At 48.5% G+C, this 27,609-nt stretch overlaps 5 protein-coding genes across 5 annotated transcripts; all 5 read right to left on the bottom strand.

Annotated features, from left to right (window-relative positions):
* Positions 1-413: 413 nt before the first annotated feature.
* Positions 414-5,606, bottom strand: PtrM4_136080 (DUF1421 multi-domain protein; the record flags this gene model as incomplete). Its single annotated transcript, XM_066109287.1, has 1 exon — positions 414-5,606. The coding sequence occupies one exon, from the start codon at positions 5,604-5,606 to the stop codon at positions 414-416; it is 5,193 nt and encodes a 1,730-aa protein (XP_065960209.1).
* A 9,119-nt stretch (positions 5,607-14,725) lies between these two features.
* Positions 14,726-17,755, bottom strand: PtrM4_136070 (uncharacterized protein; the record flags this gene model as incomplete). The annotated part of the gene is made up of 1 exon (XM_066109286.1): positions 14,726-17,755. The coding sequence occupies one exon, from the start codon at positions 17,753-17,755 to the stop codon at positions 14,726-14,728; it is 3,030 nt and encodes a 1,009-aa protein (XP_065960208.1).
* Positions 17,756-19,223: 1,468 nt separating this feature from the next.
* On the bottom strand, positions 19,224-20,003 carry PtrM4_136060 (MSSP multi-domain protein; the record flags this gene model as incomplete). The annotated part of the gene is made up of 1 exon (XM_066109285.1): positions 19,224-20,003. One exon carries the CDS (start codon positions 20,001-20,003, stop codon positions 19,224-19,226), a length of 780 nt encoding a protein of 259 aa, XP_065960207.1.
* Positions 20,004-21,233: 1,230 nt separating this feature from the next.
* Positions 21,234-25,222, bottom strand: PtrM4_136050 (CHROMO domain containing protein; the record flags this gene model as incomplete). Its single annotated transcript, XM_066109284.1, has 2 exons — positions 21,234-23,069; positions 23,108-25,222. The coding sequence occupies 2 exons, from the start codon at positions 25,220-25,222 to the stop codon at positions 21,234-21,236; spliced, it is 3,951 nt and encodes a 1,316-aa protein (XP_065960206.1).
* Positions 25,223-25,766: 544 nt separating this feature from the next.
* Positions 25,767-27,601, bottom strand: PtrM4_136040 (KfrA-N domain containing protein; the record flags this gene model as incomplete). Its single annotated transcript, XM_066109283.1, has 3 exons — positions 25,767-25,939; positions 26,096-26,693; positions 26,849-27,601. The coding sequence occupies 3 exons, from the start codon at positions 27,599-27,601 to the stop codon at positions 25,767-25,769; spliced, it is 1,524 nt and encodes a 507-aa protein (XP_065960205.1).
* Between the last annotated feature and the right edge of the window lie 8 nt (positions 27,602-27,609).

Raw genomic sequence — 27,609 nt, 5'->3', positions numbered from 1 at the left:
ATAAATACGCTAAGAAGACACTTAAAATTCTAAAATATATACACTTTAACAAAGTTATATTTTCAGACGAGTCTTTTATACAGCGTAGACACGGTGCTAGGCAAGAATACGTTAGAAAGAGAAGAAACAAGAGAACTGGCAAAGAACAAGTCTCTATGTTGGTTGGCTTTGCACTAAGTGCGTAAAGGGAAATAACGATAACTAGGAATGCATTCTGTTCGGTGGTTCTAATTGATATCTACGAACATAGGTGCTACGAAGGTATACCTAAGCTCTTGCGCAAGGTGGGCCGAAGTCGGGCCGAAGTGTCCAGCAGCCGACGTCTCTACCGATACTCACGATCCGACACTGGAAGTCTTTTCTTTCTGGATAGCTAGTAACTCTGCTTGTATCGGTAGTGACAGTGTATAGCATTAAACATCAAAGCTTGTTGGCCTCTGCACCCATCCATCTACTCGGACTGTCAGCTTATTGCCGTCAATAAAGCGTTCAAGAGCGCGGTTTGGCGATGCCTTCGTGAAGGCGTCTGCAGGATTGTCTTCGCCATTGATCCAGCGGATCTCCGTGATCTCGCGACGCTCATATGATTGGCGCAGCGCCATAATATCGATCATGAGGCGCTTCTCCTTCGTTGTCCCAAGCTTTACTAGGCACTCGTACAAGGAGTACGAGTCTGTACAGATAACCAAGGGAATTGCAGGTAGTCCAAGTCGTTCTGTAACTATCCTTAGCGTGGTTGCAACCGCGATGCCTATGTCAAAGCCGTTGACCATGCCGTAGATCTCTGAGGCCAGTACGCTCCGTGTGATGCGCTTGCACTTTGTAGAGCTGTAGTGGATCACGTTGCCTTGTATTGTGAAGGTGTTGGCGCCAATGGACTCGTTGACGAGCATGAGGACAAAGCCTAGCTGTGAGCTGAGGTCCTTGTTGTTGGCAAAGGAGCCGTCTACAAAGACTATCAACTTAGCCTCCGTAAGGTTGACAGTGACGTAGCGTAGGCCACGAGTGAGATTCTCCATCTGCCATTTCAGGCGCTTGTTGAGTGCCTTAATGTCCTCGTCTGATGGTTGCTGCGCTTGAGCAGCTACGGACAGATCAAATGATGCCTCTGGTTGGCATGTTGATGCGATGTACGCTCCGCGGGCGCGTTGCTCGGTGTACTGTTGCGCGCGGTCGGGTGCCCTAATATCAACAAGCCTGATCCTTCCTCCTTGTCCTTTCTGCCTGAGGATTAAGACTCTGCTGGCGTCCATCGTAAGTGTACATCCATTAAAGTCTAACTGCACCTCTGGTGTCAGCATAGCCTTTGGTTTTGATCTAAACTGCGCCTTCTGGATCTTTTTCTCTTCGCGTGATAAGAACGCGGTCGTTCCGAGCATGAGGGTGTCGTCTGTCTGCATACCGACGATGCCGAAGACGTCTGCGTCGTCGCTGTTCGTGATCAACAGGCATGGGTCGTACGTAGATGTTGACATATCTAGTTCCTTGCAGTGGTGTCCGTGATATGTTGTCCACCAGTGGACTCCTGCCTCCGCGATCCCATATAGTGGCTTGATCACGTGGAGTATCGTGCCTTCTGGATATCGATGTACCAGCTCGGTAGGGAGGTGTGCGAGTATCGTCCTCTTCAGTGTTGTCTGAGCCTGTGGGTATGCCTGCGTAATATCACGTAGCTCAACGCTCATGCCGCTTTGTACTAGCCCAGGCGCCAGCGACATAATCAGGCGCTGGCTACATCGCTGGATGGTTGGCGACTGCGTTAAGATAGCCTCCTTGCCATAGTCTTGGTAGCCTTGGATAACCAGACGGGATTTCTCATAAGGCTTAGTTGTCTTTCCCTTGACCTCACGTACTAGGCGTGACTTAAAGATCCGGATCTTGCTGTGTAGCCTCTCGTCGTATTGCTCAAACTTGAAGACTCCACGACCTACTAGGTCGCTGATCTCTTGGTCATCAGACGCTTCAAAGGGGGCGCCTGAGGTTGTGATCACGCCATCGTTCCGTAGCTTGATAGCTAGCTCAAGATCGTCCTGCTCCTTCTTGGTGATGTACGCGTGCGCCTTCCGCTTGTTCTTTGACCCTGGAGGGCGGCCTCTTCTACGTGGTTGCGCTGCCGGAGGTACTGCTATCGGCTCGTGCGGCTCATTCGGCTCATTCGGCGCGTGTGGCGCATCAGGGTCGCTCCACAGGTGGTCTGGTCTGTAGTATGGCTTAACGACAGTTGATCTGAATGTCGCTGGACCATTAACCATGTCGACAGTGATGTTGTGGCCATCTGTACTGGCGATCTTGTACGGGCCATTCCAGCCATCACTCTCTCTCCATACTAAGACTTCGCTCTGGAGTGGGAGCGCGAGCATGTCTGCAGTGGCTGGTCCATTGCGGGTGTTCAAGGCGTCTGCAACTTGGCGCTCTGCAGTGAGCTTGCGCAGGGCTTTCGTCGCCTTTTGAATAGCCTCGCTGCGTTTGACCATTGATGGTGATGGCGGTGACTCTGCAGTCATTCGTGGGTACGCTCCAAAGACTAGTAACGTCGGGACTAGTCCATCAGGGCCAGCAGTATCGTTAACAGCCTTCACAGCCATCTGGAGAATCGCGTCGTCGGACATAGTGTCAGTGAGTTCTGCATGGAGTATGTCCCATGCCCGGCGTAGAGGGGCATGGTACCTCTCAGTTTTGCCGATAGACCAGTGCGCCTCCGTAGGTACTTGCTTGCATGTGACTCCCATGATCTTTGCTTCTGCGCGGAACTCTGCGCTCGCGAAGTTAGTACCTGCATCATGCGTGATGATGTCGGGTGGTCCCTGGTAGGTGTCGATCCATAGTATCCGCAGTGCTTGCCATGTTTCTTTAGCTGAGATAGCGCTGAGGAACCTCGCGCCTTGAAACGCTGTTGAGGAATCGACCACATGCAGTACAGGTTTGTTGCTTAGGTACATTACGTCCACCAGGATCTCATAGTTGAAGTGGTGATCATCCTTAAGAGTGAATTTGAATCGGCGCGGCGCGGAGCTGTGGAGCTGGCAGTGGTGGCAGAACTTAGTGACTTCTTCTAGGGTTCTTTCTTCGAAGTCGTTATGGCCAGCATCCTTTAAGAGTTTGACTAGTCGCGTAACAGCTGGGTGTCCAAACCGTCGATGGAGCCGTCGCAATTCTGTCTCCGTTAGGAACATAGTTGCTCTCTCTCTCTTGTTTAGATGGAACCAAGGATGTCCCCATTTGCGAATCACCGGGATGTGTACGTCATCCTGAACCAGCTCGTCTGTCGTATTGTTGAAGTATACCTTTAAGCGGTCCATGTCTGCAAGGCATAGCAAGAACGGCGTAGGCGCCTCGAGCACTTCGAAGTTGATTTTTCCGATCTCCGTAGAGACCTGCACGGTGCCAATCGACGCTGTAGCCTCGCCTTTTCCGAATTTAATAGACGCTTTCCCTGCTGTAGATGTGTCTAACTTAACCGTCGGATCTTCTCTCGTAAGTGCGAGGTATTGCTCCTTGCCGACCGTGGATACGTTTGCAGCGCCTGTATCTGGTAGGATTCCTTGGTACACAGATCGTGTGTAGCGGTCCTCAAGCAGGAACTGCGATGCTGGTGCTGACGGCGCGTCTCGGCTGTATATGTCGTCGCCCGAGATATGATGCAAGAACGCCTGGTCTGCAAGGCATTGCTCCTTGAAGAACTGGTGTTCAGAATGTGCTTCCGCGACGTCGTCATCCTCGTCATCCTCGCAGTCTTCCTCCTCTCTCCAGCCTCTCTGATTGTACTGGCTGGTGTGCTCGATCCCTTCGTATTCTGCAAGATGTACGGAGAAGTCCTCAGGGGGCTGTGCACCTGTAAAGTATAGCGTAGAGAAGAACTGCGCACGGGCATCTTTGCGCTCTTTATCTGTGTGGTTGGTAGACCAGCATCCTTCCTTCCGGCAAACAAAGCATTTCTTCCTCCAACGTGGCTTGAATCCTCGTCCGTTGTCGTCGCGCTGCTCGCCTCCTCGGTATGCTCCTCTGGATCCGCCTCTGAATCCTCCTCCACCTCGAGATCCACCTCGGATCCTTCCATTGCCGTTGTATCGGCGGTCTAGGTAGTATTGATCTTCTGTGACCAACTGGGCGGTGTGTTGCCGTGCTAGGTGTGTTTCCACTGCGGATCGTAGATCTGAGAAGAGTCCTTCACAGATTGTGGCTGGTTTGAACAGTGCCATCTCAAGCTCTGGTACTCCTCGGCAGGCATTGATGACAGTGGTACGTAGGGCATCCTCGCCCTCAAAGTTCTTGCCAAGGGCACGCTGGCATAGCTGCAGCTTGTCAAGCAGGATCTGCAGAACCTCGTGTAGTCCCTTATCAGGGTTCTCTGCGCGGGTGCGAGCGAAGGTTGTAGTCGTCCAGTCTGTGTAGTAGTGCTGGTGATGGACGTCATGGTCGAAGTGGTTTTTGATTGCCATGTACGCATCAGCAAAGCTATCATCTCTCTCTACAACCTGTATGTAGAACGTCTCTGCACGCCCGGTAAGGATACGGGGAAACACTGCGTGAAACTGCTCCTCCTGGATATCTACCTGCCAGCAGATGCTGAAGAAGATCTTAATCTTATCGTCTAGGAGATCGTACGCATTCCCTGTATACTTGTTGCTATTGTCCCATAGCTTAGAGAACTGCGTGATCGTATTGGCTTCGAGCCGATCGTTGCGAGACCATCGCGGCGGTAGCGTCTTGTACGGGTCATGTGGTAGGCCAAGGGGTCTGTCAGGTACTCGGTTTGTAGGTTGCTGAGGGAAAGGTGTCACCTCGCGGTATGCGGTCGCTGGGGGTCGTGTCTGTGTCTGCGGGTACCATTGTTGTGGTTGCATAGCCTGCTCCGTTTGTCGAGGCTGTGGTCCTGCATAGGCATTGATCGCGTAGGGCGGTTGTTGTAGCTCTTGATATTGCGGGTGGCTTCGAACGCCTTGTCTCACTCTATACTGCTCGCCCTGTGACGGACGTTGTGGCTGCGGCTGTAGCGGTTCCAGTGGCTGCGTCTGTTGCAGTGGCTGCTGCGCTTGTCTATCTATAGGGGCTGCTAGATGTGCGTTCTGCTGACGCTGGTACGCCTCAGAACGTTCGTCAAACTTCTCGGCCTTGAACTCTGCAGGGTCCCATTCGGGAGCGTTTTCTCCTCCTAGTAAGTTGAAGAGGGAATCAGCTACTCTAGCCCGAAATTTGCCTGTATAGACTCCCCTATACCGGAGCACAGTCTTCAGAGATCTTAGCGTAGTGCGCTCAACCTTCTGGAATAGCTCTCGTGTCCATCCTTCAAAGTCCCATTGGTAGTCGAAGTATAGTCTCTCATCCCATTCCATTCCTACATGGTAGTCGTGGATAGCCTTCGCGACCCAGGTTGTTGCGTGCGTCTCGTCTGCATCCTCTGGTGCGGGTACACCCCAGAGAGATGGGTTGATATAGTCAAACGTGACTGTGTATGGACAGTGTCGCATAAGGTGTTCAGCAGTAAACTTCGCTCCTGGGGATATAGTTTCTGCGCGCTTGCTTGTATTGCGTTCGGATGGATAGTTGAGTAGTTGCTCTTGAACATCAGCGTCTGTATCGCCAGAGTTGCTCTGGCTGCCTGCCATCGTGCCGGTGTATATTGACGCGTTGCCTTGTCTTGTCTAGCTGGTTGGTCGGTTCCAGCGCTTGTGGTTGTACGTGATAGGATCGTCCGGGGACGCTCGTACGGAATCGCTACGCGTTGCTGACGCACTATAGTCGTCCCGAGACTTCTCGCGTCGGGATATCAATAGTCTGTCGCTCTGCGCTGCTGACGTGCTGTAGTCGTCCCAAGACTTCTCGCGTCGGGATTTCAACAGTGTGTCTTTGTGCGTTGCTGACGCGCTGTAATCGAGCTTCGGCCTGGATTAGCAGCTTAGAGGGAGGTTTTGATCGCTATGCGTTATCTCTGCCTCGCTCTGTTCTTAGCACAGAATCTTCTCTCAGGAGTATAACGTCGTGCGTTAGGGAGGCTGTCAAAGATGCGGTCTGTCTCTTCTTCCTTGCTGTCTGTGATCGCCTCAAGCAATCACTGATCAGTGTTGGTTGGCTTTGCACTAAGTGCGTAAAGGGAAATAACGATAACTAGGAATGCATTCTGTTCGGTGGTTCTAATTGATATCTACGAACATAGGTGCTACGAAGGTATACCTAAGCTCTTGCGCAAGGTGGGCCGAAGTCGGGCCGAAGTGTCCAGCAGCCGACGTCTCTACCGATACTCACGATCCGACACTATTTATAATATAGCACGTCGCTCCTAAATTAAGGATCGATAATTGTGCGAGAGGGTACGTATGCTTAGCGGTCTTACTCCGTCTAGTAGTGAGAGCGGCGTCTACGTCTGTGATCTTCCGGCCTTTAAGTCATTTAATTAGTGACTAAGAGTACTCCGGCGTTATTATATATCATTATTTTAGAGCTAGCGTGCGTGTTGTGGTGTAGTAGCTTATCACGTGTTCGGCGTTAGGTAATCGGCGCTAGGGTTGAGTATTTCAGGGCGACTCCGCGAGGAGAAGCTCGAGATCATCGGATCATTTTATCGTACACCATTCTTAATACTACCGTTTATTGTTCGGATACCTTCTTTTTCTCTACTCTCTACCAATTGCGGGTCGACAGCCTCTCTTCTGACTATTGAGACTATCCCTCCACCACAGTATATAGGATCTATATTCTCAACGGATTAGCCTTTGTAGCTAAATATTATTCTTATATTTAAACTGTACTAATTTGTTTATAGCTTTATTTAGTGTCTACTACTCTAGCGCTAAGTCTAGATTAATATAGTAGCATACTCTAAGTTTATAGTATTAATAACACGCTAGGCATTTCCATCTAAAGGTAGTCCTTTTACTTCACGCTAAGGACCACTTCTATGCTAGCTTTCGTATAGCTTATAAGATTTATAGTTATTTACAAGGACGTCCCTAGTACTTTGCTTACGAGGTATTTCGTAGATTTAAGTTAGTAGTGTTAGATATTCACTCTCATCTAGAATACTGATAAAATAGGTAATAATAGTAATAATATTGATTGTTAATTGTTTTGTGGTTCTGTCTACGGTTGTGGGCACACCTAGGGGGTGCCAAGCCTTCCTGTGATCCGATTAGCTCTTACAGATGCTAGGTCGCGCTAGTCTAACCTAGCGTCTATACGCTCTTATCTCTAATAGTACTATTATCTCATTTACCTCTTTAGCTTAGACGCTCTTTACGCTTATAAGCTAGGCACTTAGTCCTACTTAAGGCTTACTATAAGATTTTTAAGTTTCTCTTGAATTTCTTTAAGCGGTGCTGAGTTTCTCGCTAGAATTTTCTTAGTAGGGACTAGTTCTAGTTATTTTAGGAATTCTAGCTATTTATTTAGTAGCAATAATTTAGTGAGACCGTTAGCGATTATATCCGCGGTAGGCGTGTACTCTACGGGGATCTAGCCTGTTAATACCTCCTATCTAATCTAGTAGTTATGTATATTGACATATCTAAGTTTAGTTCAAAGCTTTAAGACGTTCTTAGTAACTAGGCAAATAGTCTATTTATCATCGTATTAAATAGTAATACTAGGGTTCTTAAGCTAGATATTTAGCTCCTTAAGGAGACAGGATAGGAATAGAGCTTCCTTAGCTACTTAAGACAGGGCGAGAAGCTTAGCTTCTATCGTTAATATTATAATAGTATCTTATTTATTTGCTTTCTATGCGATAAGTCTATTAAACAGCTTAATTGCGTAGCCTTATAAGCTTTTCCTATCTAGGGTATTATTAGTAAAGGAGGCGTCGCTAGCTATCTACAGTCTAGTGCCTCCTCTAAGTTATAGCGCGAGGTGTTTTATTACTAGTAGATATAGAAGAATATAGTTAGTAGTATTATAGTACTCTAGTTGTAGATTAGAGAGAAAGCAGGCGAGCTGTAACGTCGCAAAGGCAATATCTAGTCTAGTAGTTACAGCTGCGAAGAGGAGTAAGCCTATCTTAAGCTAGTATTTATTAATCTCTAATAGGCAGGCGAGCCTATCTTTAGGGAGTAGCTTAGTAGTCGCTATTAGCGTGTTGTGTCTAATGTTAGTATAGTCAGCTAGTCTACTAATCTTGTCTGCGTAGGCTGCCTGCGACAGTTAGATCGTCCCTAATTTATAATCTCTAATAATCTCTACGCTAAGGAACTATTATAGGTTATTTCCTCCTATAAAGAGGTACTTCTCCTGAAAGTAGGTAATTGCCTACTAGGCGGATTGCTCTATATCTTTATAGTATGCTAGTATAATGTCGTCTACGTAGAAGAAGATAATAATGCCGCCTTTAATAAGACAGCAGGGCTCGTAAGATACTTCTTAGAAACTAAGTTCTTTAAGAGTGCCTATAAACTCTTTCTGCTAGAAGAGCGGGGATATACGCAGTCTATATAATGCCTTATTAAGCTTTAGTATAGTGCCTAGTTTCTAATAGCTATATAGTATTCCTGTAAATACTTCTTAGTCTATTATTGTATACATGAAGGCGTTTACTACGTTATACTATTTAAGCTCTAGGTCGTACTTTACTGCAATTACAGTTAGCATTTAGAACGATTAGCTTGCGAAGGTTGCTGCGTATTTATCTTGCGATGTGATGTTTTGCTGCTAATTACCGCAGACAACTAGTCGTGCCTTGCACTTAAGTAGTTCGTAATGCTTATTAAGTTTGTAGGTATATACCTATATATAGTCTAGGATTAACAATCCTATTTACTTAATTTTCTTTATAGAGATTTCTGTCTATAAGTTTATTTAGTAGTAGCTTGCTAGATAGGACTGTTTTAATTCCTTAAATAGTTCAACTTTTAGGTAGTCGTTAAGCTTAGTTTAGCATATTAGCAGAGGTAGTTGCTAACTATAATATGGCTTTAAGCTTTTAGCAAGCATTTTTATAATTATAGCTTTATCTATAGCTACTCCTCTGTATTCTTTAACTTTTCTTGCTTAGATACCCACCATGAACGCTGCTGCCTATAGGGCAGTCTTAAGGGTTCCTTGTTAATCCTTCTTATCTAGCAATGCTCCTGCTATTAGCCGCGCGAGCAACGCTGCGGGTGGCGGTGTCGCTAGAGGTGTTAGGTAGCTGTCCTAGATTTTCCTCCCTTAGTACTATCCTAGCTAGTCGCCCTCGCTGTCCTGAGCGAGTAACTCCTCTAGTAGACTATCTTTGTAGAAGGACTTTGTCTCTAGTTACTGCGATAGTGTTAGCAGCTTAATAGTCTTTATATATATCGCAGTTTCTTCTAGCGTACTATATATAAGGCTATCTATTAGGTCTTTAGTCTTACTATTAAATAATAAGTTTTCGTCGAAAACAACGTCTCTAGTGCTAATTACTTTAGCGAGTAAGGGTATCTAGATGCGATAGATATTTAATAATTAGTATCTAACTAGGTATCTAATCTATGCCTTTAGGTCGAGACGCTGTAGACGAGACTTTCCTCTATAGGTATTATCTGTTATAGCAAAGGCTTTGCAGCTATATGCCTTAAGGTAAGTAAGGTTTAGTTTTCTAAGAGATATAACTATTCCGTTACTAAACGCTACTCGCGTAAAGAAGACTTCGTATAGTGTCTTTTAGTAATTATTATAGTTTAGGGTTATGTTGTAGAGATAGACTGCGGCTTAAGTAATTTCTAGCTATAGTCCCTAAGAGAGGTTAGCGTTAAGTCGTATTACGCGTGCCTTCTCCTTGTTTACACCCCCTGAGCGCTTAGCTCTACCGTTTTATGCCTGTATGTCTAGGGCTGAGGGCTTAACTCTAATGCCCTGTGTTGCTAGCTATCGCTTAATATCTAGCTTCATAGTTGTGATCTTATTATTAGACTCTATAGTCTTAACGGATATATTATAATAGTTCTTTATAAATAAGAAGAAAGCTGTAAGTAGCTAGATAATAGACTTAGCTATCTAGTTATTAGTAAAGTATAGGTCATATTAGAGGCCTAATAAACAATTAGTAATAAGCATTTAGCTCTTCTCTTTTATAATCGCCTGGGCTTTATATATATAGAAGTCGATAGCGAGTCGCTCTCCTAGGCCTTTGTCGTTAGTTCGCAGTAAACGTCGTATCTATCTCTTAGACTTAGCTATTCCGCAGGAGTCGCATTGTACTATTGTTACCCCTTAAACTCGCACCCCCTTAGACTACTACACGAGGTGCTTGATTACTACTAGTCCTAGGTGGCTAAGTCTCTTGTGCTATAGCATTGCTAAAGCCTTCTTTAGTCCTCTCTGCGTGCGTGTTGTGATGGCTCTTGTATAGACAAATGCCTAGGGTAGAAGACTGTCCTCTAATACCCACTAGCTAAAGGTTTCTAAGAGGTTCCTAGTAATTTAATTATCTAGTCCTCGTAGGTTAGTTAGGTTTAATTTAGTATCCTACTAGATTCCTCTTTACCGTAGCAGTTAGAAGGACACTAGATTATATACAATCTCTAGGCAGATTGCTACATCTCGTACCGTGTCCGTGCGCGCAATGCGAGGGGTCAACCACAAATTACTTTCACCTCAACCATCCACAGCGCCACCAATATGGATCCGATTGAAGCTGCGATTGCAGCAATCGACGCGCACGGACCTGGTGAAGGATTCTCGTATACAAAAATTGCAAAAGAGTTTAGAGTTGTGAGATCTACGTTGATCAGAAGGCATAAGGAGCTTACGCAACCCCGCTCCAACGCACATCGAAAACTCCATCTAGATCAAGAAAAGGAGATAGTACACTATATTTAGGGGCTTACTGCGAAGCGTTTGCCACCTACAAGAGCTATTATACGCTCCCTAGCATCCTCCGTTGCCGGCACTAACGTTAGCGAGAGCTAGGTGAATAGATTTCTTAAAAGAAACTCTAATCATCTCATCTCAAAATGGACTAGGGGCATAGATCGGGCACGCCACAGAGCTGATTCAGGAGTCAAATACAAGCTGTACTTTAACCTGTTACACAAGAAAATCAAGGAGTATAAGATTAGGCCAGGGGACATCTACAACATAGACGAAAAGGGGTTTTTTATAGGCGTTACCAGCAGATCAAAACGAGTATTCAGCAGGCGTATGTGGGAGAAAGAGGAGGTTACTACAGGGGTTCAGGACAGATCTCGCGAGTGGATTTCGATCCTAGCTTGTATTTGCGCTGATAGATCAGTTTTGCCGCCTAGTATTATCTATTAAGGTGGCTTAGGAGGCCTCTAATCAGACTAGGTAGACGTCGTTGCCTAATCAGCTTATCTAGTATTTATTAGCTCATCCAAATCTAGATAGTCGAATAATAAGATAGGGCTTGCCTAGCTTAAGGAAGTGTTTGAGCTAGCTACAAGGTCTAAAACGCTCTATTCACATTAATTACTTATTATAGATAGGCACGGATCTCATATAAGTCAGGAGTTTTTAGACTATTACAATAAGTACAGGATTCTCCTAACTATCTTTCTTTCTTATTCAACCTATACCCTCTAGCCCCTAGATGTTACGATGTTTAGGCCTTTATTAGCTGCCTATACAAATAAGCTAACTACCTTCACCTACACCACCTAGGGCTTCTCCAAAATGAGAAAAGGAGACTTCTCCGACCTTTTTTAGCCCGCCTGGATATCTACTTTTAGGCCTAAGCTTATTAAAAAGGCCTTCACCACCACCAGCATCTAGCCACCTAATCTAGCTCGTGTACTCAAAAGATTCACCTATACTACCCCTAAGGTAGTAGATAAGGACGAGGAGTCAACGGAGCCTATCGACGGGTCAGATTAGCGCAGGGTCTATTCACTAGTCGTTAAAATAGCCAAGGGTGAAAGGAAGAGTAGGGAGGTGAAAAGACTCCAGAGAACCATCCATCATCTCGCCACCTAAAATACGCTCCTTCAAGGAGGTAAGGGGTCTCCTAGATAGGTCAAGTAGAAGGGCTCACCAGCAAAAAAGCTACCCCTTAAAACTCTAAAAAAAACAAGGATAACTATTATAGGGGAGCTATTTTCTAGTCGCCAAGGAAGATCCGGGAGGCCAAGGAGCGTAGGATCTAAATAGAACAACAGAGAGATCAGGAGGCGCTTAAAAAAGCTAAGATAAAAGAGTTAAGAGACTAGGCAAGGTTATACAAGCTTCGATTAGCTCAGGAGAAGCGTGCCGAACGAGAGGCAGCTAGGGAGAGGAGGATAAAGGAGAAGGCCGAGAAGGAGGCTAAACGCGCCCGCAAAAAGGCCAATCGTGACTCCAAAAAAGCTATCCAACAGTCCCAAAACGGTAAGCGTAAGGCTTTAATAAGCTCTAGTAATCGCAATAAGCGTTAAAAACGTGTTGCGGATGCTGCAGCTGTTGAAGAGGCCTCAGGAGCTGCACCAGCCCCACCACCAAAAGTGAGCCGCTACGGCCGGAACATTAGATTGCCGAGCAAATATAAGTAGCGCAAAGTAATTAGGGGCATTAAAATACTACTACTCTATAAAATCTTGCGATAATAGCTTTTGTGTGGTGATCTATAGCCTCTTTTTTGGATTTGAGATGGTGTTGTTGGGCGGCGCATTACGCGAATCCGCGCATTGCGCGCACGGACACTGTAGTACTAGCTTTGTTGTCTTATACTAATATTACAGCGTGATATCTGTAGTCCTATATCCCTATATCTAAATCTTTATACTACTAGCCTATATGTAGTCTTTCAATAATAACGGGTGGTAGTTATATATCTAATCTAGATTGTTTGTAATGTGGCACGTCGCTCCTAAATTGAGAATGAATAATTGTGCAAGAGGGTACGTGTGCTCGGCTGTCCTACTCCGTGCGATAGTAGTGAGCACGGCGTCTACGTCCGTAATCTTTTAGCTTTCCATATCTAAAAGAAGTTTTGAAAAATAATAAGAAATAACTTAGTTAGAGTCTTTTAAAGCTGTGAATAAAGTAATGCTTTCTCACCTCTTTTAAATAGAGGTTTAACAATTACATTTAAAACCTATCGTATATATCTTGTATTTGTAAAGCTTCTAGGTTCTTGTGGCGTTCTAGTTATATATAACTTAGATCTTCCACCTAACCAAATAGCTCCCCAAACAGAGATAGTAATGTCTCGGGCTATAACTTAGTTAGTAAGCTAGATAAAAATAATCTAAAAAACTAGAGAAATACTAGATCTGTAGGAGAATAAAACAAGTTATTCAGATTTTTTTCAAACTCACTTAAAGTAGTTGTACAGACTTGTTCTTTGCCAGTTCTCTTGTTTCTTCTCTTTCTAACGTATTCTTGCCTAGCACCGTGTCTACGCTGTATAGAAGACTCGTCTGAAAATATAACTTTGTTAAAGTGTATATATTTTAGAATTTTAAGTGTCTTCTTAGCGTATTTATTCCGTAAAGCAGCTTTTTTTGCGTTTAAAAGCTGTTTTTTCTTAGCAGTAGAAACAGAGTATTTCTCTACTTTTAATAGACGTTGTAGGCTTCTAGTAAAGAAATCGAGATTGTTCTTTTCTAAAATGCGTTAATTTGTCTTTTTAGGACTTCGTTTTAAGTCTCTATTAACTACTCTAGTAGCTCTTTTAGAGATCTTAGAAGGGCGACCTAGTTTAGGCTTAGAAAGTAGTAAAAAAGTACTTTTTTTCTTCTTAATACGTTGTAAAGCGTCTGTAATAGATCTAGAAGACTTTTCTAGGATAGTACTAATAGCACTAGTAGATAGCTGTTGTAAAGATAGAGTATAAACTTCTTTTTCAAATTTCGAAAGTTTAATAGACATAGAGAGGTAATATAGAAGAGAAAAATAGAGATTAGAAAGAGAAAAATATATAGAATAAGACTAGGAGAAGCTTTCGTGATTTTAGCGTCTTTTTTTAGCGTCCTTTTTTTAAACTTAGATTTTATTGGAACAAGGTCCCTCTAGTAGTATGACTACTATGGATAACCGAGTGGGAGGAGGGACAAGGCGGGGTGGCTGCAACGTATTGTATTAACTATCGTGGTTCGGTGTCTAGGTCTCACTTTATTGTGGTGGGTGCTATTGCCCACCGGGCAGTGCCTGCCACACCAGCACATCATGTGATCCCCAAGCACCTTCTACCTGGACTGAACCCAGATATTCTCAACAGATTTAAAAAATAAGTAAGTATAATACCCTAGTTCTAATTCTGCTTACATAATGCTTATATAAGCTAGTATCACATATTTTTTTCTAGAACTTTTTCTACGCTCACTAAAAAGTTGTAGCTGCATTAAACTAGGATATTTTTTATCTCTATATTTACTGCTGCTTATCTTCTCCTAAGTGCCTACTAAGCAGGTATATTGGGAGGCTCACCTTAAGAAGAAGTTCTTAGCTTTTCAAAACACTAAAAATTATAGTTCTAGCTAGTCTAGTTGTCTAGATATATAGCTTTAAAAAAGCTACCTTTTTTAATGTTGTTTATTTTTTGTCACCCTACTGTAATAATAATAATTGTTGGAAGGTCTATAGCACTAGTGCTGAAAGGAAATAACGATAACTAGGAATGCATTCTGTTCGGTGATGGTGATTGATTGTCTACGAACATAGCTGCTACGAAGGTATACCTAATCTCTGCGCAAGGTGGGCCGAAGTCGGGCCGAAGTGTCCAGCAGCCGACGTCTCTACCGATACTCACGATCCGACACTGGAAGTCTTTTCTTTCTGGGTAGCTAGTAACTCTGCTTGTATCGGTAGTGACAGTATGTGTTGATGGTAACTGTGTGTAGCATCAACCATCAAAGCTTGTCGGCCTCTGCACCCATCCCTCTACTCGGACTGTCAGCTTATTGCCGTCAATAAAGCGTTCAAGAGCGCGGTTTGGCGATGCCTTGGTGAAGGCGTCTGCAGGATTGTCTTCACCATTGATCCAGCGGATCTCCGTGATCTCGCGACGCTCATATGATTGGCGCAGCGCCATGATGTCGATCATGAGACGCTTTTCCTTCGTCGTCCCAAGCTTTACTAGGCACTCGTACAAGGAGTACGAGTCTGTACAGATAACCAAGGGAATTGCAGGTAGTCTAAGTCGTTCTGTAACTATCCTCAGCGTGGTTGCAACTGCAATGCCTATGTCAAAGCCGTTGACCATGCCGTAGATCTCTGAGGCCAGTACGCTCCGTGTGATGCGCTTGCATTTTGTAGAGCTGTAGTGGATCACGTTGCCCTGTATTGTGAAGGTGTTGACGTCAATAGACTCGTTGACGAGCATAAGGACAAAGCCTAGCTGTGAGCTGAGGTCCTTGTTGTTGGCAAAGGAGCCATCCACAAAGACCATCAACTTGGCCTCCATAAGATTGACAGTGACGTAGCGCAGGCCACGATCGAGATTCTCCATCTGCCATTTCAGGCGTTTGTTGAGTGCCTTGATGTCCTCGTCTGATGGTTGCTGAGCTTGAGCAGCGACGGACAGGTCAAATGACGCCTCTGGTTGGCATGTTGATGCGATGTACGCTCCGCGGGCGCGCTGCTCGGTGTACTGTTGCGCGCGGTCGGGTGCCCTGATATCCACAAGCCTGATCCTTCCTCCTTGTCCTTTCTGCCTAAGGGTCAAGACTCTGCTGGCGTCCATCGTGAGTGTACATCCATTGAAGTCTAACTGCACTTCTGGTGTCAGCCTTGCTTTTGGCTTTGACCTGAACTCTGCCTTCTGGATCTTCTTCTCTTCACGTGACGAGAACGCTGGTGTCCCGAGCATGAGAGTGTCGTCTGTCTGCATGCCAACGATGCCGAAGATGCCTGCGTCGTCTCTGTTCGTGATCAATAGGCATGGGTCGTACGTCGATGTTGCCATGTCCAGTTCCTTGCAATGGTGTCCATGATACGTTGTCCACCAGTGGACTCCTGCCTCAGCGATTCCATACAGCGGCTTGATCACATGGAGTAGCGTGCCTTCTGGATATCGATGGACTAGCTCAGTAGGAAGATGTGCGAGTATCGTCCTCTTCAGGGTTGTCTGCGCCTGGGGATACGCCTGCGTAATGTCACGGAGCTCGATGTTCATTCCGCGTTGTACCATCTCGGGCGCCAGCGACATAATCAGGCGCTGGCTACATCGCTGTATGGTTGGAGATTGCGTCAGAATAGTCTCCTTGCCGTGGTCCTGGTAGCCTTGGATAACTAGGCGGGATTTCTCATAGGGCTTGGTTGTCTTTCCCTTGACCTCACGTACTAGGCGTGACTTGAAGATCCGGATCTTGCTGTGTAGCCTCTCGTCGTATTGCTCAAATTTAAAGACTCCACGACCTACGAGGTCGCTGATCTCTTGGTCATCAGACGCTTCAAAGGGGGCGCCTGAGGTTGTGATCACTCCATCGTTACGTAGCTTGATAGCTAGCTCAAGATCGTCCTGCTCCTTCTTGGTGATGTACGCGTGCGCCTTCCGCTTGTTCTTTGACCCTGGAGGGCGGCCTCTCCTGCGTGGTTGCACTGCCGGTGGTACTGCTACCGGCTCATGCGGCTCATTCGGCGCGTGTGGCGCATCGGGGTCGCTCCAAAGGTGGTCCGGTCTGTAGTATGGCTTGACGACAGTGGATCTGAATGTCGTTGGACCATTGACCATGTCAACAGTGACGTTGTGGCCATCTGTACTGGCGATCTTGTACGGGCCATTCCAGCCATCACTCTCTCTCCATACTAAGACTTCGCTCTGGAGTGGGAGCGCGAGCATGTCTGCAGTGGCTGGTCCATTGCGGGTGTTCAAGGCGTCTGCAACTTGGTGCTCTGCCGTGATCTTGCGTAGGGCTTTCGTCGCCTTTTGAATAGCCTCGCTGCGCTTGACCATTGACGGGGATGGCGGTGACTCTGCAGTCATTCGTGGGTACGCTCCAAAGACCAGTAGCGTCGGGACTAGTCCATCGGGGCCAGCAGTATCGTTGACAGCCTTCACAGCCATCTGGAGAATCGCGTCGTCGGACATAGTGTCAGTGAGTTCTGCATAGAGTATGTCCCATGCGCGGCGTAGAGGTGCATGGTACCTCTCAGTTTTGCCGATAGACCAGTGCGCCTCCGTAGGTACTTGCTTGCATGTGACTCCCATGATCTTTGCTTCTGCGCGGAACTCTGTGCTTGCAAAGTTAGTGCCTGCGTCATGCGTGATAATGTCTGGTGGTCCTTGATACGTGTCGATCCATAGTATCCGCAGTGCTTGCCATGTTTCTTTAGCTGAGATAGCGCTGAGGAACCTCGCGCCTTGAAACGCTGTTGAGGAATCGACCACATGCAGTACAGGTTTGTTGCTCAGGTACATCACATCCACCAGGATCTCATAGTTGAAGTGGTGATCATCCTTGAGAGTGAATTTGAATCGGCGCGGTGCGGAGCTGTGGAGCTGGCAGTGGTGGCAGAACTTAGTGACTTCTTCTAGGGTTCTTTCTTCGAAGTCGTTATGGCCAGCATCCTTTAAGAGCTTAACAAGTCGCGTGACAGCTGGGTGTCCAAATCGTCGATGGAGCCGTCGCAACTCTGTCTCTGTCAGGAACACAGTTGCTCTCTCTCTTTTGTTCAGATGGAACCAAGGATGTCCCCATTTGCGAATTACAGGGATGTGTACGTCACCCTGGACTAGCTCATCTGTGGTGTTGTTAAAGTAGACCTTTAACCTGTCCATGTCTGCAAGGCACAATAAGAATGGTGTAGGTGCGTCAAGCACCTCAAAGTTGATCGTCCCAATGTCTGTAGAGACCTGTGCAGTGCCAATAGATGATGTAGCCTCGCCCTTGCCGAATTTGATAGATGCCTTTCCTGCTGTAGACGTATCCATCCTAACTGTAGGATCTTCCCTTGTGAGTGCAAGGTACTGCTCCTTGCCAACTGTGGATACGTTGGCAGCGCCTGTATCCGGTAGGATCCCTTGGTACACAGATCTTGTGTAGCGGTCTTCAAGCAGGAACTGTGACGCTGGCGCTGATGGCGCGTCTTGGCGGTATACGTCGTCGCCAGAGATGTGGTGCAAGAACGCCTGATCTGCAAGGCATTGCTCCGTGAAAAACTGGTGTTCAAGGTATGCTTCCGCGACGTCGTCATCGTCGTCATCCTCGCAGTCTTCCTCCTCTCTCCAGCCTCTCTGATTGTACTGGCTAGTGTGCTCGATCCCTTCGTATTCTGCAAGATGTACGGAGAAGTCCTTGGGGGGCTGTGTACCTGTAAAGTATAGCGTAGAGAAGAACTGTGTACGGGCAGCCTTGCGCTCTTCGTCTGTGTGGTTGGTAGACCAGCATCCTTCCTTCTGGCAAACAAAGCATTTCTTCCTCCAGCGTGGCTTGAATCCTCGTTCGTTGTCGTCGCGCTGCTCGCCTTCTCGATATGCTCCTCTGGATCCGCCTCTGAATCCTCCTCCACCTCGAGATCCACCTCGGATTCTTCTATTGCCGTTGTATCGGCGATCTAAGTAATATTGGTCCTCTGTGACCATCTGGGCAGTGTGTTGCCGTGCAAGGTGTGTCTCAACTGCAGAACGTAGGTCTGAGAAGAGTCCTTCACAGATTGTGGCTGGTTTGAACAGTGCCATCTCAAGCTCTGGTACTCCTCGGCAGGCATTGATGACAGTGGTACGTAGGGCATCCTCGCCCTCAAAGTTCTTGCCAAGGGCACGCTGGCATAGCTGCAGCTTGTCAAGCAGGATCTGCAGAACCTCGTGTAGTCCCTTGTCGGGTTCTCTGTGCGGGTGCGAGCGAAGGTTGTAGTCGTCCAGTCTGTGTAGTAGTGCTGGTGATGGACGTCATGGTCGAAGTGGTTTTTGATTGCCATGTACGCATCAGCAAAGCTGTCATCTCTCTCTACAACCTGTATGTAGAATGTCTCTGCACGTCCGGTAAGGATACGGGGAAACACTGCGTGAAACTGCTCTTCTTGGATATCTACCTGCCAGCAGATGCTGAAGAAGATCTTGATCTTATCGTCTAGGAGATCGTACGCATTCCCTGTATACTTGTTGCTATTGTCCCATAGCTTAGAGAACTGCGTGATCGTATTAGCGTCGAGTCGATCGTTGCGGGACCATCGCGGCGGTAGCGTCTTGTACGGGTCGTATGGTAGTTCGGGTGGTCTGTTAGGGACGCGGTTCGTTGGCTGTTGCGGAAATGGCGTGACTTCGCGATATGCAGTCGCTGGCGGCCGTGTCTGTAGTTGCGCACGCCCTTGTTGCGGCTGCGCGGCCTGCTCCCACAGTTGTCGATGCTGAGGCCCTTCTAGCGTACCGCTCATGTGTTGATGTTGATGTTGATTATGGTTTAACGCCCTATACCGCTCATGTGTAGCGGCTGTTGTGGCTCTATTGTTTGGGAACGGCTCTGGACGCCTTGTCTCACTCTATACTGCTCTTGTTGCTCGCCCTGCGACGGTCGTTGTAATTGCGACGGCTGTGGTACTTGCGGTGGCTGTTGTAATTGCGGCGGTTGTTGTAATTGCGGCAGTTGTTGTACTTGCGGTGGTTGTTGTACAGCTGGATAGACTGTGTGCTGAGTGTCCTGTTGGCGTTTATTGCTCTGCTGGCGCTGGTACGCTTCGGACTGTTGGTCGAATTTCATGGCTCGAAACTCTGCTGGTTCCCATTCAAGAGTATTCTCTTTACCTAGAATGTTGTAGAGAGAGTCCGCCACCCTGGCGTGATTGTTGCCAGTGTATACTCCCCGGTGTCGTAGCACACTCTTAAGAGACCTTAGTGTACCACGCTCAACCTTGCTAAATAGCTCCTTCGTCCATCCTTCAAAGTCCCATTTGTAGTCAATGAAGAGGTCATCGTCCCAGGCCATTGACACATTGTAGTCGTGGATAGCTTTAGCGACCCACGTTGTTGCGTGTGTCTCGTTTGCGTCCGCCGGTGCGGGTACGCCCCAGAGAGCTGTATTGATGACCTTGAGTGCAACTGTGTATGGACAGTTTTCCATAAGTTGTTCCGCGGTAAATTTGGCCCATGGTGAGTCTAAGAGGTGTTCTGATTGCTCATTCTGTAGTTGATTCTGAGCTTCAGCAGAGTCTGCAGAGCTTATTTCGCTTTGGTTATCCGCCATCTTGCTAGCGGGTGTTGACGCGTTGTCGGTGTTGTTGTCTCGCTGGTTAGTCGTGCCAGCGCTTGTTGTTGTACGTGATCGGATCGTCCGGAGACGCTCGTACGGTTGAGTTGTATTGCGTTGCTGACGCGCTCTGTGTTCGCGGATTAGGCTAAACCAGCAGCTGTAGAGGGAGGTTAAGAGTGCTTCGTGTTATCTCTGCCTCGCTCTGTTCTTAGCACAGAATCTTCTCCCGGGAGTATAACGTCGTGCGTCAGGGAGTTCGTCGAAGATGCGGTCTGTCTCTTCTACCTTGCTGTCTGTGATCGCCTCAAGCAATCACTGATCAGTGTTGGAAGGTCTATAGCACTAGTGCTGAAAGGAAATAACGATAACTAGGAATGCATTCTGTTCGGTGATGGTGATTGATTGTCTACGAACATAGCTGCTACGAAGGTATACCTAATCTCTGCGCAAGGTGGGCCGAAGTCGGGCCGAAGTGTCCAGCAGCCGACGTCTCTACCGATACTCACGATCCGACAATAATGTTAATAATTAATTGTGTTGTTGTTCTTTCTACGGTTGTGGGCACATCTAGGGGGTGCCAAGCCTTCCTATGATCTGATTGGCGCTCACAGATGCCGGGTCGCGCTAGTCTAACCCAGCGTCCGTACGCTCTCATCTTCAACAGTGCTATTATCTGACACGTACTCTATCACCACCACTCCCTAACAACGAGCCCTGGCAGTCGCAAACCCCAAGAAATGCTCTTGAACTAGGGTCACAATCGACGCTCGTGAAGGCAGGGATTCAGAGGCATCTAGATAGCTTACTAAAAAGTCTAGCTAAGTACTTTAAACACCTTACTAGAGGCGCAGCTGCGAAAGCGTATAAGCTAGTATTAGCGCAAAAGGAAAACGCTAAGCTTTAAGCGGTAAGTAAGGCTGCTACGCGATGTAGATTGCATAAAAGAAAGCGAGTTTAGGTAGTGTGAGGGATCGATCAAGAAAGATTGGATTTGACAAGATACAAGCTATCGAGCTATCTACGTTGTGAGCCCGAACTTATGCTGTGGGCGCCAAGGCGCTAGTCCGATAAGATAAGGATCTTATCGATATGGGGGCCATGGGCCGAGCGAGTCTATGGATCCGTAACATTACCCCCCCCTTTCAGAAGACGGTTGCACCTGCAAGCCGTGAATGTCTTTTATTTTATGACGCTGTGCTTGATGCCGAGCAGTTATGTTGTGTCTCATCCTTCGGGTCCTTGCTTCTGCTTGGAGACAGACGTCCTGAGTTGTGCCACCTTCCCAGGTCCAAGCTGTGCCATCAGTGAATGCGAAGGTGATAGGGCAAGCTCACAACTGTCTAGTACGCTAACAACTTCAACATCATCGCGACCAAGTGAATATGCGGCGACTAGGTTGAGATACAACGCTAGGTCTCGATACAGTTCGTGAGGTGGGGGCTTGTCGGGATAGAGACGGTGAAAGTCTTCAACCGCTTCCTCTGCGCCCCACAGGTCTGTATAGTCTTGCCATGCGGGCGAGGCATTCCAGTCTGGGGAGTTGGTGTACTTAACCTTATACTGGAGCATGCCTTTCTTGTTTGTGAGGGTGTCCTTGCGTCGTTTATCTATGCGACAGTCGACGACCATGTCTACGTAGTAGTCGTGCTCTCCGTCAGGGTGTTTCTCAGCGATGACGCCCTCACTTGGGCGAGCTGTTTGATCGGCGTCCAGGTGTAGTAACCATGGGTGGAACACTGGATGGACTTGTTTGTAGCAGTCTGGTAGTGCGAGCTCGACTGCATATCGGTTGGGCAAAGCTCGCACTTTGTATGGGCCAAGGTTCTTTACGCTGAGACCGCGGCTCGGGCGCATCGTAGGGATATTGCGGGCATCAATATAGACTTTGTCACCGACGCGGTAGTCTGGAGCGGGCTGTCTGTGCTGGTTGGCGTAGTGTTCCATCTTGTTTTGGGACCAGCGAAGATTTTCTTGCATGAAACGGATAACGTCGGTCATCCTTTTCACCGTGCCTCGGGCGTCTTCGCGGAGCAACTGTTCTGCGCGTGAACGGGCGTCGGTAATGGGCGAGTCTTCGGTGACTAGTTCCGATCCCATGCGAGGTAGGTAGCCCTTGGTGGCAAGCGCGGGTGCGACGCCAGAGGACACGTTTTCTCTGTTATTGATGGCGAGCTGGGCTAGTGGCAGCCAGTCTACCCAGTCGTTTTGCATATAGTTCGTGTAAGCACGCAGGTAACACTTTAGTCCGGCGTTGGCGACTTCAGTCTGGCCGTCTGTTTCTGGGTGGTAAGCTGTAGAGAGCTTTGGTGTAACACCCAGTCGATGACACAGCTCCTTCCAGAAATGAGAGACGAACTGTGACCCTCGGTCAGACACAATTGTAGTAGGGAAACCTTCCTCTCTCCAGACGTAATCGACAAATGCTCGGACAACAGCATCAACTTCAAGGCTGTCTAGGGCGATAAACCGTTGCGACTTGCTTAGCCGGTCAATCACGACCATGACATGAGAGTAGGTGCGTCCGAATCTAGTACAGTCTGGCAGGGGTGTGATGAAGTCGACTGAAATGTCAGTCCAGAATCGTTTCGGTACGGGGAGCGGGTGCAGCAGTCCCTGCTTGCGGTCTCTGTATGGCTTTGCGCGTCGGCAAACTACACAACTCCGGGTATACTGAGCGACTGTGTCTGTCATGAGCGGCCAGTAGTACTGTTGGCTAACTAGGTAGTAGGTAGAGCGCTTGCCGCCGTGGCCCGCCGTGGCGGTGTCGTGGAACCGACGGACGATGTCTTTGCGAAGATCGTCGTCGTAGGGGATGAAGAGTCTGCCGCGGAAGTAAACCAGACTGTTGCGGATTTCGCAGTCCTGTAGCTCTAGCTTCAGCTTCATTTGTATGGCGACAGTGTGGGGAAGGTGACGGGCGCCGTCTGCCTTTGCTCGTATTATTTCTTGTAGTGTGGGATCGACGCGGTAGGCATTTACGATCGCTGTCATAAGTCCATCGTCAGGCGCGTTCTCCCCCGGCACCCGTGCCAGGGAAGCTGGCGCAGCAGCGTGAGGGATCTCAATTGTCTCCCCTTAGGCTGGCTGTCCAAGGCTACGTCTGGGGTTGAGTCGTCATCCACCAAATCATCGACGCCATACGCCTCCTCGCTCATTAGATATAGCATGCCTGCTAGCGTTTGTACCTCCTCCGCGTATTCGAATAACAGCGCCGCGAGTTGAATTGCTTGTCGGGCGTCGTTGTGTGTGTGCGTGTCTCGTTTGATGACGTCGTCGACGCGGTCGGGGCCGAGGATCGTCTGGGTCTGATGTATGATCCGTGGATCGTTTGGGTTCGTGGGTGTGTCGCCGGGGCGTCTCGTCAAGGCGTCGGGTTTGCTGCCTAGTCTGCCTGGTCGGTAAGTGATCTTAAAGTTGAATTCGCTCAGAAACTCAGCCCATCTTGCTTGACGCCTGTTGAGTGCTTTGTTGACCATAAAGGTCTGTAAGGTGGCATGGTCTGAGATGACCTTCACCGGGTCCGAGGTGCCGGCCAGCTCTGGTCTCCATTCCTCAAAGGCGCGGACGATGGCCATAAGCTCCTTGTCGTAGATGGCATAGTTGCACTCAGCTGGTGACATCTTTGTGGAGATAAAAGCGACTGGTTTTAGCACTCCGTCAGTCTGGACTTGGGACAGCACGGCTGCTGTGACGGTGTCGGAGGAGTCTGTTTCGACCCAGGTCTCAAGCGCGGGGTTGAAGTGCGCGAGGACCGGGGCGATGGTAAATGCTTTCTTAAGCTTTTCGAATGCGTCGTGGGCAGCAGATCCTTGGGCGATAGGAAAGTTCAGCTTGACGTCGCCGTTTGTCCCGCGGGTAAGATCCGTGAGCGGCCGCGCGATATAAGAGAAGGCAACAATAAACCTTCGGTAGAAATTTGCGAAACCTAGGAATGCTTGCAACTCTTTCAATGTTGTTGGGGTGCCCCAGTCGAGCACTGACTTAACCTTGGCGGGGTCCATTTTGATGCCTTCAGTTGTAAGAATGAGGCCCAGGTATCTCACCTCTTGGACGGCAAACTCGGACTTGTCAATGTCTAGATGAAGTCCGGCCTCACCTAGACTCTCGATAACCTTGCGGACATGAACCTTATGCTCTGCCAAAGACGCGCTGTAGATTAGGACGTCGTCGAGGTATGCAGAGCAGAACTCGTCAAGGTAATCGCGTAAAACCTCGTTAATGTAGGCCTGAAAGGTACCTGGTGCGTTGCAGAGTCCGAAAGGCATCACTAAGTATTCGAATAGGCCATACCGTGTTAGGAAGGCAGTCTTATGTTCGTCGCCTTCCTTGATGCGGATTTTGTTAAAGGCGGCGATGACGTCGACCACGGTGAAGTAGGCGACGTTAGCTAGCCGCGCGAGCGTTTCTTTAATCATCGGAGGAGCGTTCCTGTTCTTGATAGTGACGGCATTGAGCGCTCTATAGTCCACGCAAATGCGGAGTCCACCTCCAGATTTGCGGACGACGAGCACAGGCGAAGCGAAGTCTGACTTGCTTTCACGGATCTCACCGCGTCCTCTCATGTCCTCAACATAAGCTTTAACGGCAAGGCCTTCGTCCTTACTTATGCCGTACATCTTAGCGTTTGGGTGTTTTGATCCGGGGATAATGTCAATGCTGTGGTCGACCGCGCCTCGTCGAGCGGGCAAGTCTGTCGTGGCGGGATCAGGATTAAATCGGTGGGCGAGATCGTGGAGCCATTCGGGCAACTTGTCTAGGACCTCGTCGCGAGTTTTAGCGGGCGAGTTCAGCTTCTGGTGGAACTTATCAATGTCTTCCTGAGATAGGGCGTTCATGTCCATGGCAAATAGTGAGGCGAAGACGCGGCTAGCCTGGGCTCTCTCGTCGGCGTCATCGCTGTCATCTTTGTCGAGTTGTTCAAAATCATGTGGGTACAGCCAGATAGTACCGTTCTCTGGTCGTGATGCCAGTGCGGCAGCGGCCTCACCTGACACATGGTGTATGTCCATGTTCGCGTAGGTCGGGTTCCGTTCTTTGGCTTTTGCTGCGGCCCGTCGGTGTCGACTGCTGCGAACAGTGACTTGCTCGCCTTTGTGTAGGCAGTTGGCGTAGCAATGCTCGCTGTTGAAACGCATAGTTTTTTCCCTCCAGTCGATGTGTGGATTATGCTCTTCTAGCCATGAAGTGCCGAAAATAAAGTCGTAAGTCGTCATAGGTACACTGTAGAAGAGTTCCTCGCTAACGTGTTCAGCGTGGGAGATGGGGCTAGGACGCCGTGTGTGATAGGCGCCATGGCGAAATTGCCGTCGCCAAGTCGTAGTTGCAAAGGTTGTTTAAGCCGAAACGTCGGCAGGTTATGTCGTTGCGCAAATAGTGTGGAGATACAGTTTCCAGTAGCACCAGAGTCAGTCAAAGCTTCCGTATCAATATAGCTATTCGAAGTGGCGACCTTGCACTTGAAAACGAACTCCTGGCCTTGGACAAGCTGCTTGCCTTTGACCATAGTGTTCGCGCTCAAGACAACGTGTCTGTCCTCTATAGCCTGGGGAGGCGTCCAGTCCTCCAATTCTTGTAAACAAACGCGTAAAGTGCTAGGTGTAGCTCCGGTGAGCGGGGTAGTTTGGGTATCAAGGGTCGGTGAAACAATAGGGGTATCGCTAACAAGGGTTGGACTGGTAGTTGTGGCTTTGACTGTGACTGTAACTGTATCTGTGGACCATTTTGGTGCGGTCCCCGGGGCGTCTTTCGCCGGGACGGCTAGTTTTCCGACTCGTCGGTGGCATCGACGACTGTGGCCTGGAGGGCGGCGTTGGTGAATGTAGCTTTGAGGGCAGGGACGCGGCTAGCTGGCACGATAGAGCCAGACTTGCAGGCTGCTGGGACGTCTGCGTCGGTCGGACGATGTTTCTTGCCGCTGACATTTGCCGTGCCTCCGCATTTAAAGCACTCGCCTTGCTTACTCAACGCGTTGAGTTGCGCGCGCGTGCGACCGTAGTTGTTACGCGTTGTGGAGCCGCTGCTATTGCTGTTGCCGTTGCCATTACCTCCACCACCAGCGTTAGACGTGTTGCGGCCGGTTCGGGTACCATTATTTCCGCTGCTCTGGGTGAGACGTGAGAGCTGTTGCTGAGTGCGGCAATTCTGGGCAAACGCTTCCCAAGTATCACCATGGCGGAATTGTAAACCTGCGTTACGACCAAACTTCATGAGTCGGATCGCGTGCTGGATCATTTCGTTGTCGCCCAGGTTCAATGGTGCGACTGTAGAGGTAAAGCGGGCTACCCAGGTGTTAAACGATTCATTGTCGCGTTGCTTTAATCCTCCAGAGCCGCTGTCGTGTAGCGCTGCGCTGGCTTCGGTGACCTTGTCGACCGTGTCAAAGATGCGATCAAGTTCCGTGAGGACTTCTTCCGCTGTCACGTAGGCGTTACGAGCTCCGGGTGCTGCTCTATATTCCACCTGTGCAGCGGCTGGTCCTCGCAAGTGGTCAATCAGGTAGTCGAGCTGATCTTGAACAGTTGTGTGGATAGTAGTTTTGTTTAAGAAGTTCCTGGCGCTGCGGCGCCAATACTTGTAGTCCTCTTTGTCGGTGCTGTCTCCGCGAAAGATGTCAATATCCTTCAGCTTTGCACCCGTTGCAGTGAGGTTGTCCGATACAGCAGACCGAGCTAGGGGTCGGTTTTTCTGATGATGTGCCATAGGGGGGGCAGCATCAAGTCGTGAGTGCCAGTGCCAATGAACGGGTTCGCAGTCATTGGAGGAGGGGACGACTGGAACTGAGCTGGGCGCGTGTCATATAAATTTCCATTCGTCGGGACGCCCGCGTGCTGTTGCAGGACACTCCTCTCGTTGTAGAGGTCGCTAATCTGGGAGTAGAGCTTCACGTTTGACTCGCGCGAGGCTGCAAGCTCGTCTTCGAGCACTGCTAGCCGTGAAGCGTAGCTGTTCTTAGTAGTGATCATGCGGTTGCATTTCTGGGTGACTTGGGCAAGCTCGTCTGCGGCGGCAGCGCGAGCTTGCGTCTGGGCGCGCTCCACGCGGGCGTCAGCTGCTTCTTGTTGTACACGGGCTTCATTATGTGCTTGGTCTAGCTGTTCGGCTTGTTCAGCTATCTGACTAAGCAAATCTGCTAGGTGTCCAAAGACACTCTCAGCATGTTCAGCGATGCAAGCGGTGAAGTCGTCAACGTTCCTCATGTCCGCGAGGATCTCGCGCTCATCGTTGTCGTGGATGCCATAAAAACGTAGATACATGTCATCCGTGTCGTCGTCGTAGCCTAGTTCTATAGAAGTCTTATCCGCTGGCTTAACGGCTTTCTTAAGAGACTGTCTACAAGACTGTCGTCGGCGTTCAGCGGCGTTGACGTCATTGCCCTCGTCCTCGCTGTTGCCTTGGCCGTCTCCACGGCCAAAAGTGACCTGTCTCTTGCGGGTGGCGAGCTTCTGTCTAATAGTCGCCTTCTCCGCTTCGGTGAGGTCGTCGTCATTCTCAAAGTCGCCGTACTCAAGGTGCGACTCTGCTGGAATGGTTTGTGTGTCGTTCTGAGCACCCTGGTCGTGGGCATCCTTGCTCGTCTCGTTTAGTCGGGCCATCATCGGCG

Source organism: Pyrenophora tritici-repentis, chromosome 8, assembly GCF_003171515.1.
Source record: "Pyrenophora tritici-repentis strain M4 chromosome 8, whole genome shotgun sequence".
In the NCBI taxonomy this organism is placed as follows: Eukaryota; Fungi; Ascomycota; class Dothideomycetes; order Pleosporales; family Pleosporaceae; genus Pyrenophora; species Pyrenophora tritici-repentis.
The sequence above is the reverse complement of the archived record's forward strand: the minus strand, read 5'-3'. Positions and strand labels throughout refer to the sequence as shown.